The sequence below is a fragment of the Toxotes jaculatrix genome, chromosome 7, assembly GCF_017976425.1.
Source record: "Toxotes jaculatrix isolate fToxJac2 chromosome 7, fToxJac2.pri, whole genome shotgun sequence".
In the NCBI taxonomy this organism is placed as follows: domain Eukaryota; kingdom Metazoa; phylum Chordata; class Actinopteri; family Toxotidae; genus Toxotes; species Toxotes jaculatrix.
The window spans coordinates 20848213-20870662 of NC_054400.1; the positions used below are offsets into that span (position 1 = coordinate 20848213).

Genomic DNA, 22450 nt, shown 5'->3' on the forward strand with positions numbered 1-22450 from the left:
ATGTGTGCGTCCCCAATCAGTCTTGACACAATCACTGGTTCCTAATCAGTGTGAAAGTAATGGCCACCTCAGAGTACAATCAGTGTACAAGTTAGTCTGGCAGGAGCAGCTCTAACATAATGAACTCCCTTGAGTGAACTCACTGAGCACAAAAGTCTAGCTCACATTAACTTACAGGATCTAAGAAGCATTGCTTTGCTATTTATTTGTCCTGTTTTTCAACTACATGTGAAGCAAAGACATGTTTTCATGCTGTCATCCTGCCTTTGCTGTCCAGCAGCCCCCAGTCCTCAGTTTTTTGGCAGCCTGGAGCATTCATGCTGCTTTGTTTCCCTCATGCTCGGGGACAGTGAGCTGATGACGAGGGAGGATTAGATTTGACCAGTCACAACATAGACAGCGTGGCAATAGTGAGTCATTGGCCCTGTGGTGCACAGTGGTGTCACCCAGGCCAGGAGGGGCAGCGTTGGCAGTTAGCACATCCTGCCACAGCTCGCTCTGAACCGCTATCTGCGCCTGCAGATTCTCCTCTTAACCCAGAGGCCCTTCATTTCACACAGATTGGAAAGAGCCACACCAAGCTGAGACAGAATGACCCCAATGATAACGAAGGATTAGCCTAAAAAATATTACAGTTTAATTCAAATTGGGAATAAAACTGTATCAGTATGTTAATGCAACACTGAATGCTGTCTGTTCCACCTGCTCAGAATTTGGATGAGTTATATCATAATAATTTTTATTTGCCATGCTGCTGGAAGGGCTCCATGGATGGCAATGTCTGTTGGTCAGTTTCTTGGTCATTCCAGCACTTGGGCCCACAGCATCTCATCATATTTTGCACAGTTATAAATGAGTCCCTAGAGGAAATATCCTCATGACTCTGGTGATCCTCTGACGTTTTCATTTATTGAGTGAAATATATCAACGTTGACTGGATGAACTGACACAAATTTTGTACAGACATTCATGGTTACTTCCACGATGAGCCCTTATGATTTATGTGGTCCCTCTGAGTGAAATATTTCTGCAACCACTGGATGGATAATAATGAAATTTGGTACAGAATAATCATATTCCCATCAGCTTCAGCTGTACTGTGTTAATTAGCAAATGCTACCACTCTAAACATGGTAAATATTATGTCTACTAAACATCAGCATGTTTACACTGACATTGTGAGAATAATAGCATATAGCATTTAGCTCATATAGCACTGCTCTGCCAAAGCACAACCTTGAAGTCTTATAATGAGCAAAACCTTACAACTGACAACAAACTTTACTGGCAGACTGTGGAGGGAGGTGAATACAGTGGTTGTCTTGCATCCATTAGTAGTTTACCAGCACTTTTTCTACAGCAGTATACTTTAGGTTGTAAAATAGTGGATTTGAATAATGATGCATGCATTTTGCCAGCATAGACGCCCATATGGTTTGTATCCTTTAAGTACCATGTGACAAAAACATTATTAAGATTTAATCTTAATAATGATTTGAATCTTTTTTGGCTCTGAAATTGATTTGGCAGAGTGATACACAGAAGTACTTTTCATTAGTGCAACACCACTGTCTCCCCTACATCACATATTTTCCATTTACAGTTATCTGGGTGATGTACGTAAATTATTATTTGTGTTAAAGCAGTTAAAAGCAGCCGTCCTCTCACATGTCTCTCCATCCTCCTCCAGTCCTGGCTTGGATCCACTGAGAATGATGGAGGCCTTGATATGATACACTCAGAGAACATGCTAACTATTCCCTTGTATAAGCCTGAGATAAGTGCAAACAAGCAGTTGGCAAGTGTTTCTTTGCCCTGGTGGGCTGCATTTGATTACTATTGCTGCCTTGCTCCATGCTGTTTTTGTGCATTTTCAGAGAACCTTGAAGATTGTTGTGTGAAGGCCCTGTAATTAGATGTTCTGGGACTATGGCAACCGCTGAAATTCGGAGTGATGTAATCTGTGCTCCATCCTTAATTGCACATGCCATGTGTAGGATGGATAATTTAGCCCGTGAGACTGAAGAAACTGCAAGCTTTTTGCCAGTTTTCCAAAATCAGTCCATAAATGGGATTGCTCTGTCGCGTTGCGTTTTTTACAGCCTGTCTGGAACTAACACAAATGTGTTTTGCTTTGACAGAAGATGTGAATTTTATCTCACAAATAGTGCGACCCTGCATTCTTGAAGTAAGCATGACCGCTTCAACAATATCCATGCCACAGGAAGCAGTGAGAAAAAGTAGAGCAGTGACCAGGGTAAAGGACCTATAAAACAGCTAAGCATGTCTGGTGTTAGCTGATCTTTTCAGAGATGGAAGCCAGTGTGGTTCATCCAAAGAGATATTCAGGATCTGACCTGCATGTTGACAATGTAACTTTTGTCCAAATGAGAAATATGTCTGGAAATATATTGTGAGCTGACCAGCAGAGAGAGGTGGGTTAATCTCTGAGACAGCAGCCTCCTCTGAATGAAGACAGATGAGAAGTGAAGAATGACTCTCTGTTGCTGTGATATGGCACAGTAAACACGAACCCGCCTCTGAGACAAACACCAAGAAACTAAAAACATAAGTTCAGATCCTCTCTCACGCGAAAGCATACAAAGTAGAGAAAACCTGAAAGCTTAGGATCTAGGAGAATTCTATCAATTATTTGATAAGGGATCTGGAGTCGCACGCAATTTCACAGAGGAAACCGGGAAGTGAACTTCTGATTTATTTTTGGTATATCTCTTCATGTTGTAGGAAATAGAGCTATGCTCTAACAACTGGGCAGCAGCGATACAGAGTGTACCAGGAACCCAGTGTTGATGTAGGGTTTAATCATATTAATGGGAGTCGTTTGACTGAACCAGTGCAGCCACGGATTTACACGCTATGGTTAGAAATTGCGATATGTGTCTCTTTTTATCTGCACTGATTCAAATGACGCTCTTACCTGAATAAAAACACAGAAATAAAACACAAGACTCTCCCAACTTTCTCTGGGGCTGTCTGTTAATTTACTCTCTCAGTACAGCTAATCTGATCCATGGTGCAGGCCAAACAACCACACTGAACCCACCAATAAAGGTGGTTTCAGTGTGGCGTGAACTAACACAGGGCTTGATCCATTTTCAGTGAAACCATGGTGTGATTAGTTTATAGGGTACTGGGTATGGATATGTGACATTTCTTTGAAAGCTATTATCCAACCATTTATTTATTAGCTCACTGCAGTTCAGACTAGCTGAGAAAATAAATAAAAGCCTTTCAGCAAAGTGTAGAATGACTGGCTGTCACTCATCCAAATAAGGTTTGTTTTGTTTTTCCCTCACAGGTTTTAGAGAATGTAGTGCTGCTGACAGAGGATGACAAGTCACCAGAACCATCAAATGAATAAGGCAGTGTGAACCCTAATTGCACTGAACTGAAATGCTGAATTCTTTGGTTCAGGAGAACGGAAACCAAATTAAATAATGCTAACAATCCCAAAAGGCTTTTGCGTGTAACAAGAACAGTGTTCTTGGGGGTCGAGCTCATGTTGTGGCATCTCAAATATTAACAGCTCTTTAATACATTTAAGAAGATATCCATGTCTTTTGTTGTGGTACGGTTCGCAGGCGGATTTGTGGCAATGCTGTTACTATGATGATGTTTTTATAGCATTGTTTTGCATCACCTGATTTATGAAAGGAAGCAGCTGTGTCAAAGTTATACAGTTAGTAACACCTGGAAGCACTGTAACCTCAGCTGTCTTATAGAGGCTGAACAACTCCACTGGTGTAAAGTTGATATCAAATAGGTGATAACATGCTCTCCCACCAAAGTATTCATTGTTTTCCATTGTAGTGAGAGAGCTTGTGGAATGTGTGGATGTCTCCCAGGCATCCCAGAAGACCATGGATCATTGTACGTTTCTTAAGGAAGAGCACTACCACCTGCAAAAAGCTAATTTGCTTGCTAATAAGCTAGCTCTCACAGTGTTAGTTATGGACCACACTAGCTGATAAATAGCAATTTATATTTGAAAATGAAGTTATTTGTCTTTCTGCTACAGTAGAATGGTTTCTTTTATTTGATATTTCTCCAAAAAGACATTCTAAGCAGAATTTTGCTGCAGACATAAAAATCTGGGGCCGTGATAAAACTTTAATACAGAAATGTTTTCAAATCTGTATAACTAAAAGCTGTGTGTACATGAATTCATGATGGAGAGTATTTATTTTTAAAAGTAAATAAAGGTGAAAGAAAAGGGATGTTCCAGTTTATTACCTCAGCACAGTATTCTTTTAAAAAAAAGTTTACATTAGAGCTAGCAATTAGCTGTAAGTTACTTTCCTTTTTCACAGCAAGAGGATAAGGCTTCATAATAATGGCTGCCTGCTCCTTTCTCTGCTTTTCATGGAGGTTCAGTCTAACATTACTTATCCAGGAAAGATCGTGGTGCTTTAGCTTGGCCTATTGAGGATTAACTCAAACAATGATTTTTTTTTTTTTACTCTGCCTGCAGAGCAGCTCTGCATTCAAGAAATGTTTGTAGAACTAAAATTATAATTAGCTCCTGCTTCCTAACCTGTTTTTTTTTTTTTTTCAACACATTAGAAAGCCCATGCCTAGTCTTCTAGGATTCCTACACCCTAGTTTGCTGGAGCGTAGAATGAGTTGCTGTCAATCACTTAAATAAAATAAAATAAAATAAAATAAAATAAAATAAAATAAAGTTCAGCTTGGCAGCCGGGCAGGAAGGCTTTGAAAACAAATTGTGTCCCGCTGCATTTCTAGTTGGAAATATTTCTTTTAAAATGAACAGATTTTGTCAGTGGCATGAAAGCACACTGCTCTTTCTTTCTGATCTAGTCTGAAATAGAAACATTTCTTTCCCCCTTGCTTTAATAGTTTTCTTTCTGTGGCCCCAAAATAGAGCTACTTGTTCATGGAGTTCCTACTCTGACAGGTTTTAGGTTAAACTGCTGATTTAAAGCCAGTCCATCTGGAGCTCCAATAAAAGCTCTTTTCAGAAGGGAACAAGGCAGTGTGGGGTGAATGGGCACGCCCTCCACAGAGAGAAAAAAAAAAGCTTGTATTTATGAAGTTTTTATGAATTAAAAGAAAATATACCTGTCTTAATGTAATTGTCAAATTAATTTAATGTTACTCTCTATGGAGTTAGAGCAGAAAGGAGGGACCTTGACCTGTTTTCAAAGGTGAAAAGACAGTCATATAATATCTGTGCAGAGTATAACATCAACCACTGCTATTATTTAATATCAATGCATAAACGCCTTCATATACGCCAGGTAGCCTGAGGATTAGTAGTTTTATCATATAACATACACCACATAACATTTTTTACCCCTGCCCTTCCCACTATAACCATGGATGTACAGAGAATTTACACTGGATTACTTTGATACAGACGACAACTTCAAATGTGATATTTATCAAGCAAGTTCTGCCAAGATATGAGAAGCATCCATTTTCTATGATTTCTAAGATTCTAAGACTTATGAATGTTTGTTCATGATGACCAAAAAAGATAATGAGATCCTCGGGAAGCGTAAGCCACAATGAATTTAAAATAATATGTGTATCATGTTTATGTTTTGACCCCAATTAAGTAATTTTTTGACAACACCACAGTTCAAAATGAAACAAATTTAGTATGCACACTCTAAATAGTTAGAACTTAAATACTCAGAAATAGTAGTAATCTGGTTGTTATGTTATTTGGTTGCGTGTCAAATCTCAGATCTTGGAGCTGATTACAAGCACAAGAATGTACCAACAAGACAGATGGCTCAAAGAAATCCATGGTCTGATGTGGACTCGTGGATACAAACCGAAGTAAATTTATGTCTTTGTGTATTTGGATGGATTTCATGTTTTTGGAGCCCATGTTTATTAGCCCCAAACACCCAACAGCTGCTTTTCCCCTAGCGTGACAGTTCACAGACAGTTTGGCTGTAGCTGAGGCAACACACACAGCTAGTTCATCTGTGTGTGTGTGTTTGACTGACAGCTGAGACAGACTGACTTTATAACATACCAGGAGCTCTTCAGTACTTTCACTTATTTTTCCAACAGACCACTTCTTTTCTGCTGCTCTCTTTGTGCATTGATGAAGTGGCATCATACAACCTGGGGATTTCTATGAATTTCTTGCTCCGCAGTTGAAACATTTTCAAATTAAGCAGACAAATCTTTGCTTCGGTTTGAATCTGCACCTGTTTCTCTCCGTTCACATCTTTGTACTGATGTTGAATGTGTTTGTACCGCCTCCAAATTTTTGCTCGGCAATTAACCGAATACACCATTCAGTTTCAAATGAAGGCATCCATATCATATTAAGCATTTCTTGTCTAATAGTACTGTAAGGTGTTATCCAATCCAGGTCAATTATCAGCATAATTATCGTCTATTCATCAGCAACGAACCTACGGCCTGGTGCTGTACAACATAGAAGAGAAAGCCCAGAAAAGAAGTCAGAGAAAAGTCTACAGTAGATTCATAAATGATGTGAAGCCAACACTCATCGCAGTGTGGCTGCATTTATAGGAATTCAGCCTTGTCAGGAGAGCTCCAGGCTGAATTTATCATCCTATATGTGGATGACCTTGGGGAGAGGTTTACCAGTAGATTTGGGGAGGGAGCAGGGTTGGATATGGAGGCATTTAAGCATGCAGAGACACTGTGCTACAGAACTCTTTCATTTACTGGCTGTTTTTCACACCTTGCTATAAATAAAGGGATTTGGGAGAAAATCTTCCCTCTGTACAGACTATACAAACTGATTTAATTAACTTACGGATTTTACTGCTATCATCCACTGACTCCTGAGCAAACCCTCTAGAGCCTCGCGATTTTGGCTTGAACAAATTGTAAATAACAACACTTCATTGTGAGACTTTCTGAGTTTACCATAGCTGAACTCCAAAGTTAAATGTGCTGGGTTTCTAAAAGTTTGTTATTGATGTTTTTTCACCATAGGAAGAGGAAAAAAAAACACGTTATGACTTGATTTACACCCCCTTTCATTATCAGAGGCTGCCTCTTACCCCTCACACTGATCAGAGAACCACAGTACTTCATTTTCAAGCTGCAAAATCACTGGCGTCACCATCCATAATCAATCTGCTTTGCTTGTGTTGAATATTCTCTTAATTTGATTTTCGGCGGTTCCTTGATTTGGTGCAGCTTTAATGTGATTTTCTGGTAATCACACTTAAAGAGGAGAACTATGACTCAAAGAGCGCAGAAAAGTAAATTACAGTAACAGTAAGTTCTGTTTTTCCATGATACACTGATTGTTATCAATAGTCTTTTAATCCTCCCCTATAATCCATTTTGCTTTGCAATTGTTGTATAATTTCTAACCTAACTGAGCTCTTGTCTGTAGTTGGCCAATAAGTCATTGTTGGATTTGTGTGCACTTGTTCCTCTGTCCTAACAGAGCTCAGTCACCATTAAACGTCCCTGCACACACACAAAGAGGCCGTCCGCTTGTGCCCTGCAAACGCCTCTGTATTTAGCCTGATTTACGATACCTTTTTGCAATAAAGGCCAGAGTGAGGGGAAGAGATTCATTAAGGAGCCTAGTTTATGTTTTAGAAAAGTCCGGAGGGGCCACGGGAATACTGATTGGCACACAGATATGTGTTTGTCTCATCCGCCCAACCCAAGCCAAAAGCTCTCAGCCCTTTTCCCCTCTGGCCATGTGCACTGGTTGGCACAAAGAAGATGCTGTTCTCTGGCCGCAGGATGCCCAGGATGCCCAGGGTACTTGCCACTCAGTCTGCAGTCTCCTGCTGCGATAACACTGTTCCAGACATATCGGGCCCCACTGCAGCACCTGGAGGCCTTTCTCAGCATCCCTTAATGACATCCCTACTGACCCTCCCAGCCACTAACAGCAGCGCCCATTTAGGTTCGTCTTTTCCATCCACAGCTTTACCAAATAGGCCAGAGGCACGGCATTGCAGTGTTTACTCTTCATCGGTCGATACTCTTTAATCCCCGAGATAATGCTTTCTCTCATGAACTCAAAATAGCTCTTTCTCCTCCCCAGTGAAGCCACAGGCCCATTACTCTTTATTAGCTCTTAGCGTCTTAAATGTGGCCATCCATTAGAGGCGAGGCAACAAACATCCCCAGCAGGTCTCTCAGTAGCCTGCCAGTGCATGCACACACACACACACACAGACACACACACACAGACACACATACACACATTCTAATTTAAACAGACCCTTAATCAAGAACAATTATTGTGCATTGAATTCAGCTCATCTCAAAGATAAAGAAGAGTCACCTGCATAGCATGATCCCTTTGAAGATTTCCAAACTTTGTATTGTGGCCCTACCTCCCTCCTCCATGAGTCTAACTTATCAGCTAGGCGTACTCCACAGACCTCTATCTGCCTGAATGATTTCTCTTATATGGAGGCTGGCATGAAGTAATACCATACTGTGTCATGTATTGATTCTTTTTCCAGTCCCTCTTTCTTGGATTTCTTGGTGCCTCAAAAGCATAAATCATCTGCAAATGATCCTTGAAGGAAATATTGTATTTATTATTCTTGACGCATGGTCACAAATTCAATAGCCCTTATTAATTGAACATGGTGAGAAATATGATGTGGGTAATTCAATGGGACTAGAGAGCTTTCTCTCATCCTTCATGTTTAAGACTGTCCTGCTTGGCATTCATGGTAAAGTCCAAAATGATTCGGGGTCAGGATGAGGGTTGAAGGGACTGTAATTGTAAACCCTGATAAAGATTGTCTCTATGTCAGCTTTGCAATATGATTCACTGTTTTCTGTTCCTAGAAAACCACAAATATTGGATATGTGTTGGATATATGTGATCCTCATGTGAGACATTATTAATAACAGAATCACATAAGAGAATCCAGGTATGATAAAATCACTTCACCTTTTCTCTATTGTTTTCTTCACTGTTGCTCATCTTCAACTTTTGCTACTTCCTACTGAGATTTCTGTCCTCCTTCCCTATTTCCTGTCTGCCTTGACTTGTGTGATGAAGCAGAAAGACAGGCAACTGACCACCCAGCCACACAACCACTTCACTTCTGTGTCCACCTATATTGTTATAGGCAGGAGTGGGCATCAGGAATGTGGCCTCTCCTTCCCCGGTGTCCTCTATTGTGGCTGTTCATTTACTCAGCCTCTGCGAGTGTGAAGGCTGCTCCTCGCTCCACCAGTCCTATTCCAGCTCTACATATCCTAGCGTGGAGTCCCAGTGGTAGGATGAGTGAGTCTGTATGAGGCTGGGTATAGGAGGGGTGCTGCTTGGCTAGTTAGCACTCATCTGGGACCTGCCTTTCTCCCCCAGCACACCTCTGTGCATCTGTGTCTGACAGAAAAACTTCTGACTGGTCACCTCAGAGAGTGGGAAGCCTAAACTGATGGGATGTGAAAAATAGCATCAGATACTGTATTTATAAGTGACAACTAAAATAATTAGAACTAAAGTATTTTCTTAGGCTATTACGTGTTTTATCCTTGTATACTGCCTTAGAAACTAGATGTCACAAAAAGTAGAAGACTGAAAAATCCATTTCCTTTATGAGACTTTGAGACTGTCTTCCACAGAGCTGTTTTATGGCCAGAACTAAAATCTGTGCTTGTTAAGTCCAAGTGTAACTTCACCATATATATTTTTTTTATGGTACTGTAACTATCCTATACCTGTGTGAAATAGGGGAAATCTGTACCTGAACCAGACAGGTCAGTGACGTACCTGTTAACATGTGGATGTTTAGCAGGTATGTTTACCATATTCTAGGATCCTGACCCTTTGGGATTCATATATGTTTGTACCAAATAAACATCAGTCTGTCCTATAGCTGCCAAGATATTCCACAAAAACAAAAAGTGTCAAAGTGGAGAAGTCAGAGGATTGTTAAAATCATTAGGCTGCATGTTTGAGAACCATTAGTATCTGTACAGGAGTTCATGACAATCAATCAAATAGTTGTTGAGGTGCAGGAGAGAAAGTGGTCCAACAGACCAACAGACGGACATTACCATCCATAAAACTAGGCTGCTAGCTGCTCGTCTAAAAATGACCACTTGTGTGCAGACATACAGTGCTTTCATAATGCCCATTCAGCAGCAACATTTTAGGAAGCGCCCATCCTCTGTATTTGCTAGACGCTGCAGTGATTGAGGTCTCATCAGCGAGAGGTCCTGACAGCTGTTCCACGAGGAAAACACTTCATCGACTGTGTTCATATAGAGATGGGAGAAAAAAAAATCACATTTCATTAAGAACTGAAAATGAAGAAATAGATTCAAACATTAGAATTTATCTGGCTCAGCATAACGCTGGCTATCACTATTACAATTTAATGCCACACAGTGGGGAACTTTAATTATACATGATGTGGATCATAAAGTGTATGCTGAAATAGACATTTTTCTCACTTAACTTATCTTTTTTTTTTTTTCGTCTTTGCATTTCTCTGCCAGCTGAACATTGTATTTATCCCTCATCTTTCCCCTGTTTTTGAATAAGTACCATTACCAAATTGGGCATCTTTTAACGTTTCTTTTTAATATAATAATTATCTTTTTAGTACAACTTCTGTATCACATATTCTGTATTTAACACGCAGACGTAGCAAATGGAACAAAATAGTTTGACAAGCTGCCATTGTGTAAGTATTTACTGACCACAGACCACCAGCTCAGTGCTTCTGCAGCTGCATGCAACACTTCAGAAATCAAGTGCTTCCTCTGCGAGCAAAACCTGATGATTCCTGCATGTTTGCTTATATTTCTTTTAGTTTAGGCAAACTCGGCTAGGCTAAGATAGCCAGCTGCTGGTTCACTGTAGCTTTGTATTTATCATGAAAACATGAGAATGGTATTGATCTTCTTGTCTTACTTTTGGCAAGAAAACCAATGATCATATTTCTCTATTGTTAATCAATATACAGTATGTGTGAAGTATGAAGTGATAACTGGCCCAATGGACACGATACCCAGAGTAAATTTTCCAGACCTTTTCCAGTATTGTTCTGGGACTAGTATGACTCACTGGATCTACATGAAGAATTGTTGCGCCAAGTCTGGTCACCTGTTGCAATTGCTAGTGGGCCAAAAGCCAGACACAGTTGTAGGGTCCACAGCTGGAAAGGGCCCACACAGATTCAAAAAGAATGATTTTATTAAACAGGAGTGCCTAGACTAGTATTCTCTCATGGAGTCCAGATATCTGAGTCACATCCCTGCTGCACAGAAAAATAAAGAGCTTCTGGAGGTTGAAAAGTAGGTTTGCATTGTGTTTTCCGATTTCTTTTCCCTAGAACAAAGGGGGTGATTCATCTTGAAAAAGCTTTGTGCGATTTATTAATGTCAGTCCATAACACAGGCTTGCTGATCTCGATTATGTTGGATTTGAGTTTGGAGAGTTCCAGGCTATATTTGGCTCGAGATAGGATTATTTCCAATTTATATATTCAGAGTCAGTTTTCAGACACTGGTCCTATAGCAAACAAGGTCTGCATGCTCATGCTGAAGCCAGGTGAACTGGCACTCAGCTGTTTGGGTGGCATGCACACACTGACATTCAATGAACGGACTGACTGCATAAACACAGGCTTTGAGATCCATGCATTAAAGAAAGTGTAACTGAGCCAAATCAACGCCCATTTCTGAATCTAAATGTCAGTAATTGTTATATGTACAGTATGTTCTACTGTTTGACACAGTAGGATGCAGGGATACCAAGATCATAATTTGTATTGGATTTTCCATTTTCTGTTCCATTTCCTCTTTTCCACTGTACTAGCTTCTCATTTTATTAAGAGATGACTGCACTTTTAGATTTTGTTTGTACACAAGATGTGCATCATTGCTTTGCGTTAAATAGAATTCAAATAACTCCTTTGGTACATATGCTCAGTCTGTCTTTTTTTTTAAACAAGGGCTTTCTTCATGTTTTTATTCAGAAACTCTTCTTGTTCTGGTGTTGCTATTATAATTGTAAATAGTGAGAGGTTCATTCATTTTGTCTGGGTCTTGTTTTATCTAGTTTGCTGGTATGAAATATGAAAGAGCCCTTGCAGAGATTTAACAAGTATTCATATGCTGAACAGTGGATCTTTGTATCCCCATAGATATCATTTGTTTTCACTAAAATGTAATGGTTTAAATTGTTTGATATCTAAAAAAGAAGTAGTCCAAAAGCCTCTTGTTGCTGCAAAATGTAATGTGTCTATATGTAAGTTAAATTTAACAATGGTGGGTCCAGTTGACAATCAGTTATTTAACATGCATCTTTTCATGGCTTATAAATGAAGAGCAAGCAGTGATTTATGTATGTAATTTTATATTTCCCAGGTTATGTGTATTAGCAGAAGTGTGAAGACAATAAATCCCAATTCAGCAAATCACATCCAGGGGGACTGGGCTGCTCAGTGAAGGCAAAGGGCTCTCTCCAGAGCACTGAGCATCCCAGACCTCTTTGCTTTCACTGTACCTGAAACATGAGGGCTCAGATATGAGAGATAAAGTAAATGACAGACATGAGAGCTCAGATATGAGAGATAAAGTAAATGACAGACATGAGAGAGTAACATTACTACACAGGGACCAGAGGATGTCTTTGTTCCCAACTGTTCTGTCTTACTGGACTATCAAACATTTCATTTGGGACCAGTGTATTGCCACATATACAACAATGCCTCTTGCCAAGCTCTTGCTTGTTCGGGGAAAATACAAATTACTCTGTGGTGCTCTGCTGCTCAGAAGTCTGTGTTCCTTGGTGTTAAAGACAAGCTCTGTACCCAAGTGTTTACTCAGACGCAGCTAACTGATGCTTTAAGTAGGACTGGTGCTGCACCTGTGTTGACAGTTGGAGCCTGCCTGCACCCTCCGTCACTGGGGAGAGTAGCGCTGAGGTCAAGAGGAGCACCACGAATCACAAATTCCTGACTGATTTGTAAACTGTCGGGATGCTGATTTACACGGGTGATCAGAGGAAAGAAATCCTCTGGCAGCTAGCATGGAGATGGGAGTGTGCTGAGGGAGTGTAATCACACAGCAGATTGCTCTTGAGAAGAAGGTCAAAGCCCACTCTTATTGTGATTAAAATCTGTTTTTATGTGCGCTGTGTCGTTCCTCAACCAGTGGGGCCATAGGTTAAAACAAAGGAGTCTGTGCTGTGAACTTATTCTTTAACACTGGAGGGCAAAGCTGCACGTTGAGGGCTTAATTATAATTATCATTATGTCTTTAGTTGATTTGATAAGCAGCCATAGCTGTTGTCCGGACGTCTGAACATGATTGATAACATCTCCTCCTTGTGCTGGGGCCTTTACAGAGCATGTAATACAGATAATTTCAGAATTTCCTAATACTGGGTGTCAGAGGAATCCATCAGACAGAGCTGGCAGCTCACTCAGACTTGGGCTGGGCACTGTTTGAAATGTTTTGAGTGTTGGTACAGAAACCAGAACGATATTGATCTTCAAACAACACTTACTTCCACACCTTATTTTCAGAAATGTAGAAATGTTTTTCTCCAGAAATAAGTTTTAGTTTACCAATAGAAGTAAATGTTGCCAGTTGTTAAACGTGGCGTAAACATGCAGGAATTTTGCATAAATGAAATAAAAATGGCAGTTATGATTCCCATCAAGAGCTGTGTGTTCAAAGAATAAGTAAACAACTCTCACCAGGCATTCAGTTACAACTTTTAATACTTTTTGATACTTGCTGCAGACACAGAGAGGTTTGATCACAGCTGAATTACAAAAAGGGCCACTTCACTGCATTTCAGTGGATACTGGTAATCTGATGAACTGCAAATTTCTTATCTAATCATATGATTCTATCCTTCATACAGACCCTCCATGCCAAAATCTTGTTCTATGACATATTTTTATTTTATTTTACATTTTGCTCTCATGGTGCATATTCCCAAATAAAGTTACCACAAACTAACAAACATTGTTGGTCAATTTGATGGTTATTTTCTAGATGAAGGGGGCCCAAAGATATTCAGCTAACACTGTAGTTGACAGGGACAAGCCGTAACCCCAGCAGCTGTTAATCAGCGAACTGATAAAACTCTAATTAACAGCTGTTTGGATTTATGTATTTCTTTCCTTCTTTCCTATAATGTTACTGCTGCACAACTCACGTATTTAATCTTTTGGTTATGAGCCTCCTACTTTCTTTATATTGTTTCTTTGGCATGTTTATTACGATTATATGTACTCTTTTATGTGTTTATGTTTATGTATGTAAAATTGAAAATAAAACTAATTAAAAAAAACTTTACTATAAACTAACCGGCATGTAAACCTTACTTAAAGTGATGATATTACGCTTGTTTAACTCCACTCCAAAACCCCAAAATATTACATTTACAGTGATGAATTTACAGAAAAGCAGCAAAATCTCATTTGAATGACTGGAGCCAGTGAATATACTTAAATGATTAATTGAGTGTAATTTAACATTGATCAGCATACTGATTGATGGCTTACTTCCTGCAGCACTAATACAAACACTAACACCAGTGTGTTGTTTTCATAGATTTACAGCTACAGTACACATACACATATGTAACTCACCTTCACCATTCTCACAGCCTACAGGGCTGTTCATTGTCAACAACAGGCAAAATGGAATAAGTCAGAGATTATGGAAGGCATGAAACATACTGTATGTACTGTTCCATTATTAAGAGAACACAGTGTTATAAATATAGTGAATGGTAAACCCACCAGAGTTGAACATGAAGAAAATGTGTTGTTACACTAGTTTTTACTGCTTCAAATGGCTGTTACTTACCACTAGTTTCTGCTTTTCCTTAGAGACCATCTATTTACACCAAGTGCTTTTTGGCACAGTAGGTTACAGTAAGTGACCCAGTGGTGAGCTTGTCCTGACTCAGCTCTTCTCTTTCTTGTCTTGTAGTAGCCGACTGTCGAGTCTTAGAGGGATTGCAGAGATATTCCTCCATCCCCACATACCTGCCTGTCAACTACCAGCTGCTCAACACTGACTTGGCATTCTTCCTGAAGGAAGCCAATCAGGATTTCATGAGGAATTCTAGCCTGATATCGCGGACCGAGCCCTTCTTCATCTACCAGGCCAGAAGTCTGCCCTCGGTGAACGCTAGCTATGGACCTCTCTCTGTGGAGCAGCCTGTCCCTTTAGAGCTCCTACAGAGCCCAGGGACTTTTCCTGCCTCTTCCATTTTTACCTTCAACTGGAAGGTGCAGACCTTTATTATGAACACCAGGATTCACCTGGCCAAGCCCAAAGTCCAGGTTCTGTTCTACATCGCAGGCCGGGACTGGGACGACTACAGTGCCATCGACAAGCTGCCGTGCGTGCACATGTTTGCCTTCCATGAGACCCAGGAGGTACGTGGAACTTGTCAGCTGAAAGGGGAGCTGGGGCTGTGTGTGGCTGAGCTGGAGCCACTGGCCAGCTGGTTCAGCCCGCCCAGCGTAGTGCCAGGACGCCAGAGGAACCTCGAAGTGTCCGAGGGCACGCCAGTGGAGCTCTACTACATGCTGCAGTCCACGGAAGCCGGAGAGTGCCACTCGGAGGAGGCCAGGAAGGACAGCTTCATCCGCTCGAGCCAGGAGGGGCTGTTTGGTTCCTTCACCTCAACACCGCTCAAGAGGATCGGCGGTGTGAGGCTCTACCAGAACCCCACACCTCCTCCTCTCGCTGAACACAGGCTGGATAATAACTTTATGGTCATGGTTCCAGCTATACCTATGAGACAGAGGGAAACCGTCTCTGCTTTTATCACGGTGTCAGCCTACTCTCCTGTGGAGATGTTTACTCTCAGGTAAGAATGCATTTCTTTTTGTTCTTCAGTGAAGTGTCTGGCTGCAAACTTCCTCTGTCAGTCTCAGGCTGTGGAGTTCTGCAGCCAGTGTCTATTGACTCTTGCTTATTATTTAGTCATTTTATGCTTCCTTAGGGCAATATCCACTCTAAGGTTTTAAGAAAATGTCCAAACTGAAACACTAAAACAAATGGAAAATGGTCAAATGGTCTCTTGTTCTTTCTCCTCTTTATACCAGCAAACACTAAAAGGGCATCTCAGCGAACAAACACAGACTTATTACTCTGCTTGGTCTCAGCAAGTTAAACCTCTGTTCTGTCCTTTCCTGCTCTCCATGATCATTTATATTGTGTTTCATAATAACAAAACATGGAGACATAATTTGGTTGTTCTCATTGACATATTGTTTCATTTTCAGAAGTCAAACAGCTAAATGAGTATAAAATAACGATTTAGTCTTGGCTCATAAATGCTGCTGTTAACCAAGGTGAACAGTAATTCCTTTGCTACTGCACTGAGACCATTGATCCGACCATTATTGATTGTGAAGTTGACTGACAACATAAATATAAGCACGGGCTAAAGAAAACAACTTTAGTGTGTGATTGACAGTGCTAGAGATCGAAATGAGGGATCAGAGAAAGAGAGAGAGAGAGAGTTAGAGGAAACACACAGCACACAACCAGTGTGTGAAGGCCTTTGTTTTCATATTGGATAAAAAAAAACAAACAATTATTATCATTATCACCTGTATTCAGACGAGGTAACTGAGAGAATAAATGATGAATCAAGTAACACGAATCAGCTCCTGCACACTGTCAACACTTAATTAAATCAATAACTACTTTTCAGGCAAGTGACCTTTGTCACACATTTCACATAACAAACGACGGCAAGCCTGCACATACACAATCACAAAGAACGGTGAAACAAACAAACAAGATATGTGATATGCTGGGAGATTTAGAGACGCTGGTAGGTTACATTATGTCAGTGGCAGTGTAGCTGTTTTTCCTGTTTCCAGTCTTTGTGTTATGCTAAGCTAAGTTGACTTGTTGCTTGCTCAACACCACAAATTTACTACATATTTCGTTGCAGAGTGGTATCAATCTTCTCAGCTTGCTCTCAGTAAGACAGCAAATAAGCAAAATGTCCAGTTTCAAAAAAGTTAAACTGTTCCTTTAACATTTGTTGTGACTGTGTTGTACCATCTCAGATCTGGCTGTATCATACTGTGGGACTAGATCAAACAGACTACTTGACTTGTGATTTACATTACAGCATTTACAATACATACAAGTCCAATTTTTAACAGGTTTAGGAGATGTGCTTTGTAAAAATTTAGAGTTAATGTCACAGTAAATAGATTATAGCGTTATGTTTTACTATCACGCAGTAACTGACTGAACTTACTGTATGATTGCATTTCCTCCATAGGGAAATAAAGAAAGAGCAGGCTTATCTCTTGCAAATAGTGTGATTCGTTGAAGCTGTTGATGGGCACTAATAAGAGAAAACAGATGAGACAAAATGATTTAGATCATTTACATGCCATGCAAATGAGGATGTCATTAATTAAAATGCATGTCCATTAGTGTAATGACTGAAGCCGATCTTAATCACACTGGTTTAGAACATTTACAAACCCCTGGATATGCTGCAACAAGGGGTCAAGCCAATTTGTCAACCTGTGTGTAGAAAGGAAAACAAGCGGTATGCTGAAGAGGAGTGTTTTCTTCTTAGGCAAGGTGAAAAGCACGGAAGCAGTTTAAAAATTTAAAATGAAACATATTAGTGTTTATGTAAAGCTATTCCTCTCTTCTTTTCCTTTTTCCAGTCGTTTACTAATGAAGATACACAGTGTGTGCTTTAGGCTCAAAATTAGAGCCACGGTAAACAAGTTCACAATAGCTGTGAAGTTTTAACAAGCCAAACAAATTCTCCAGACTTATGTCCTTCCTGTGCTACATTTAATTACCGACTAGTTGTCCTGAAGTGATAAAGCACTGAAATTTTTTTTTTTTCCCTAAACTGAGCAACTCTGAATGATTTCTTTCATCAGGCAAATGAACAGACCAGGCTGGCCGCGGAGGCAATGCCTGTGGTGTTTTTATTTGGCAGCGTAGTGCATGGCAGGCGCAGGTTGGCCATCTGAGAGCGACAGATATGGAAAAGGCCTCTGTGTGGTCCTAGGTGATAAGGCTGTCCTCATACATGCATTTGTTAGGATGCTTAATCACCAGAGCGAGAAGACTTTGATCTCTATATTCACAACATCATTATCATCTGTGTACTACACACTTCTGTGTCAGCCATTGTTAGCTGTGTAGCCCGAATGCGAGATGAGCTTATGATCCTGTGAAATCTGTCAAACAGACCCTCTGATACTTTAATTTTAAGTTGTTAGATACCGAGTTTGGTACGTCTAATAATAAAATCCAAGGCCAAGTCCTTCATCTTCCATTTCTTAGTTTAATACCTTATTCAGCATGAGCACGGCTAAACAACAACATGTCTGTATTAAAACTACACATGGATGGCCCCTGAGCTCTTCAGTATATCTTTCCTTTTCTCTCCTTCATCTTTCACCTTTGTCTCATCCATCTTGAACGGCTCATGCTGGGGTGGATGTTATGCAATGAAAGCTAATTTCAAATATATTTAAGAGCCAATCATCCAGCCAATTTATTGCTTTGTGGATGCCCAGCGTGGTATGCCCTGCTGGGGTATTTCCATCTTGACATGCTACTTTTAATTGGATTGACTCTGATTTGATTTGACCTCCTCTGTGTTAATGGGCTGCGTCACTCAGAAACGGAAAAGTTTTACAGATTGTAGTGTAGTTTACTTTCCTCAAATTTAGAAGGATTTTGGTGTGGGGATTTAAATAGTTGCTACTTTTAGTCGCTATCATAAGTCATCCTGACGTACAAGTACATTTCTATTACATGTGTCGACTCCGTTTGATAAGCCGTCCTCCACTGGAGAAAAATGACATGATTTAGATCTGAATTGAAAGGGAAAACTACCTGAATGACCATATAACTGCCAGAATGATGTGTTTATTGTCAACATTTTAAATGCATCATCACTGCTGGCAATAGTGGCAAGGTGAAGGGATCTAGTTTAGAGGGCCCCCATGTGTAAAAATACAGTATGCCCCTCTTGGGGCTCTGCAGTAGCAGTTTTCATAATAGTATTCAAGAAATGCTAGTAGGAGGATCTCATTTTGATTTTATGATACAAGCTAGCTCTTATTGCACACTCACTGCTGACTTTCTAAAAACAGGCACTACTCTGTTTCCTTGAGTTGTGATCTCCCGCTGACTGAAAAATAATTTTAGGAAGTCGTACGTCCTTGGAGAGTCTAATCAATGACTGGGTAACATGTTTGTGATAGTTGTACAGCCACATGAGGTTCAGTTTACAGTAGCACGTGAGCTCACTGTTCAAAATGTAAACTGATGTTTCTCTATGTAGAGAAACAGACAGTAGACAGAAGGAGACAGAGACAGATGGAACTGTCTCCGAATATAAAACATAATGATCTATTTTAAACCTATTTAATTGCATTCTCCTGAGTTTTGTTTTCTACAGCTGCCATAGCGAGAGCTTTCTCAGAACACGGCTTCATTTGCATACGGCACGCCATATCTGTAAAGACTAGACATCACTAACACCTGTTTTCAATATAGAATGCAAGTGTTCAACAACTGATAATGTAGTAATGGTTCGATAATAAACAAAATATCCCTATAAATGGGTTTAATAACCTGCGACTGTTAATCCAAAATGTGTGCCATATCTTTAATGTAATAATGACACTGACAAATACTGCAGGGTGTGGAAGCAAATGATAGCTTCCATACCCTGCATAATAATAATGTTCATAATTTGAATTTTATGAGCAACTGAATTGTGAAATGTAACCAACACTAACTACTTAATGTGGCAATGCAAATGCTTCTAAATGTATGGCACTGAAATATTTAATTCTCTGTTCAGAATTTTAAGTGTCCCAATTTTAATTTTGTGTGCATGTGTGTATATTCACAAATTCAAACTAAAGTGTCCAGTCTTCAGGTTCAATCAGTCAAATTCTGATTTCTTATTTTAAGTGTGAGCTGTCTGAAAAACATGTTGCTAAAAATGGGGTCAAAGTAAGACACCAAAATTCAAGATGAAAAATTCAAACTGGAACTTCTGCCAAAGTCAGGACGGGCTGGTCCTTTCATCTTCAAATTTTGTTGTCTGAATCAAACCAATCCAATTTTTCTTTCCCACTTCCTTTCCTTTGGACACTTAAATCAAAATTTGTTTTTCTTACTACTTGAAAATACTGGTTGTAATGACTGTAAAGAGGTGCGTTTAAACTGCGTCAGTTCAGACAGATTGTTCTCAAAGTGAACTAATTCAATGCTATAAGTTCACTGATATTTACATTCAACACTACATAAACATTCAACATTAAGTAATATTGTGGCTATAATTTTCTTCTATACAGGGGTCCCTGCAGTGTTTTAAAGTAGAGGTGAGCTGTGTTGCCTGAAACAAAGACTACCTCCATTTATATCATAAAAAATGTATATATTTTTGTGTTATAAAGCATTAAACTTCAGCAAAAAGAGCACAGGTTTATTTTACATCATTTAGCCATCGTTTCCAGACTAAATTGATTTCAAGACAAAGCTCATCAGGATCAAAGCTCTCCCGGAAATCATATTCATATAATGCAGCAAATTCCATTTTCCATTAAAATAAAGAAGAATTGTGTTTAATGAACTTATGAGTCTGCCAAGTCTCAAGTGACCACTTGTGATTGGATCTCACTCCCCCGCTCTATATGCAATTAAACATGTACAACATTTCCGCTTGCAAAGACCAAATGCGTTGATGTTTTTAACTGGTGGGAGGCAGCACTGCGCATACCTAGTCAATAGTCCATAGTCCACCAGAAAGTAAAAGAGGAATAAGATGAGGAAATCAAAACAGCAGAGACTGGGCCCAAATTGCCCAAGATGTTTGACACTCTCATAATATACCTCCTTTTTGCAAATTCAGACAAAGTCAGCTTACTCTGGGAATGTGAATGAATATGTACTTCCACATATGCAGAGGACGTCACAGATGTGGCCTGTCCTTCGATGTGGCCCAGAACATGTTTGTATTGACTGTCTTAAAGGACCCCCTCCAAATGTGGTCTGAGTGATCAGATCTCAAATGTGTCCTGAATCCATCTAGGGTGCATTCACACCTACACACTAAGAGCTTGTAGAGTCTTTTTGTGCAGCGCTGTTCAAGAACATCAACAACATATCAGTTTGTTTACTGGAAATAAACATTCCCACTGAAAATACAATAATAGGCAACAATTACACTTCCATCAAAATGTATTTGATCAGAGAAACTACTAGTTGTTGGTAGCATTAGAAACATCATTTAAGTATCATCTATTAAAAAAAGGATTAAAACTTGAATGAAGTAAGAAATGTTAATACATGCAGTATTGCTATGCCATTATACCATCAACCAGTTACTTACATAAAGATGTTTCACTAACAAGTTCACGTCCTGCAGTCTTTTCATTACCAGGTGATATAAACTTTGTGGAGTTTTACTAAATATGCTGAGTATTATTATATATAACATATTAATATTGTTTAAAAATGTACTGTCAACATCAAGGGACGTCACCAAAGTATAAACTATTGTGAACAAAGCCGGATTAGGTATGATTAGCTCTTTGATTGCAGTGCTTTCCGTTGCTGTACTCCTACTTTGATATGTCTCTGCTTTGTTGTGAATGAGAAACAGTATCACATCATAGCCTACTGTAAGAGATGTTTCATCACGAACAAGAGTCAAACTTTGTATTGTCTTCAAAGAATAAAGACATTTCTGCACACCAGCAGATTCTGCACAGTTTCAGAGGAGGCAAATGTAGAAGAGACACTGAAAGGGCACTTAGGAATCTAAGGCCATTAAATTCAATGTGGAAGTCATGTATAAGCTGAAGTTATTATTATGTTTTCTGGTATGTGCAAGCAATTTAGATTGTTGTAAGTCACTGATAATTCATTATTATGCCTCAGTACTCAGAATTAGATGGTTCGTAGGCAAATCAAATGCAAAGAAGGAAATGATTTTTTTTTTTTTTTTCTGATAGGGACAGTGAAGGCAGACAGGAAATGTGGTGGAATGACATGCAGCAAATTTTCACTGCTCGGGGCATTTACACCCATATGGTATGTCCCCTAACCATTCAGCTATTCAGTTGCCACAAGGAAATTATTTTATGGGATATTTTCCTCCTGCAGTCTCTAGTGGTATGAAAAAAAAAAAAAAAACCCCAGAGCACACAAAAGGAAATTGCTCTATTTTCAAAGATCGACCGCTGACAGTTCAGTCAGGGATTTGGCGTGTTATGCTAGCAGAGGCTAACGTAGCCTTGAGCCTCTAACCTACAGCAGAGATGGGGAGAAGGATACGGAGGTCAACTAAACTCACTTCTTTCTAACTCCACACATCCATTTTTTTTTTCATTTTCGAAGACCCTATAGAAGACCCAATATATGCTGACTCTAGTGACATCACTTGAGGCAGTTTATCAGATTCCCTCTGGAGCCA

The 22450-nt window shown here is 39.7% G+C and overlaps 1 protein-coding gene across 1 annotated transcript in view; it reads left to right on the forward strand.

Annotated features, from left to right (window-relative positions):
* si:dkeyp-14d3.1 (transmembrane protein 132C) overlaps window positions 1-22450 on the forward strand; it is a 119207-nt gene that overhangs the window by 7447 nt on the left and 89310 nt on the right. Inside the window, exon 2 of the mRNA XM_041042267.1 lies at window positions 14935-15823. Within this exon, the coding sequence (XP_040898201.1) occupies window positions 14935-15823 (889 nt within the window). The remainder of the gene's footprint in view (window positions 1-14934; window positions 15824-22450) is intronic.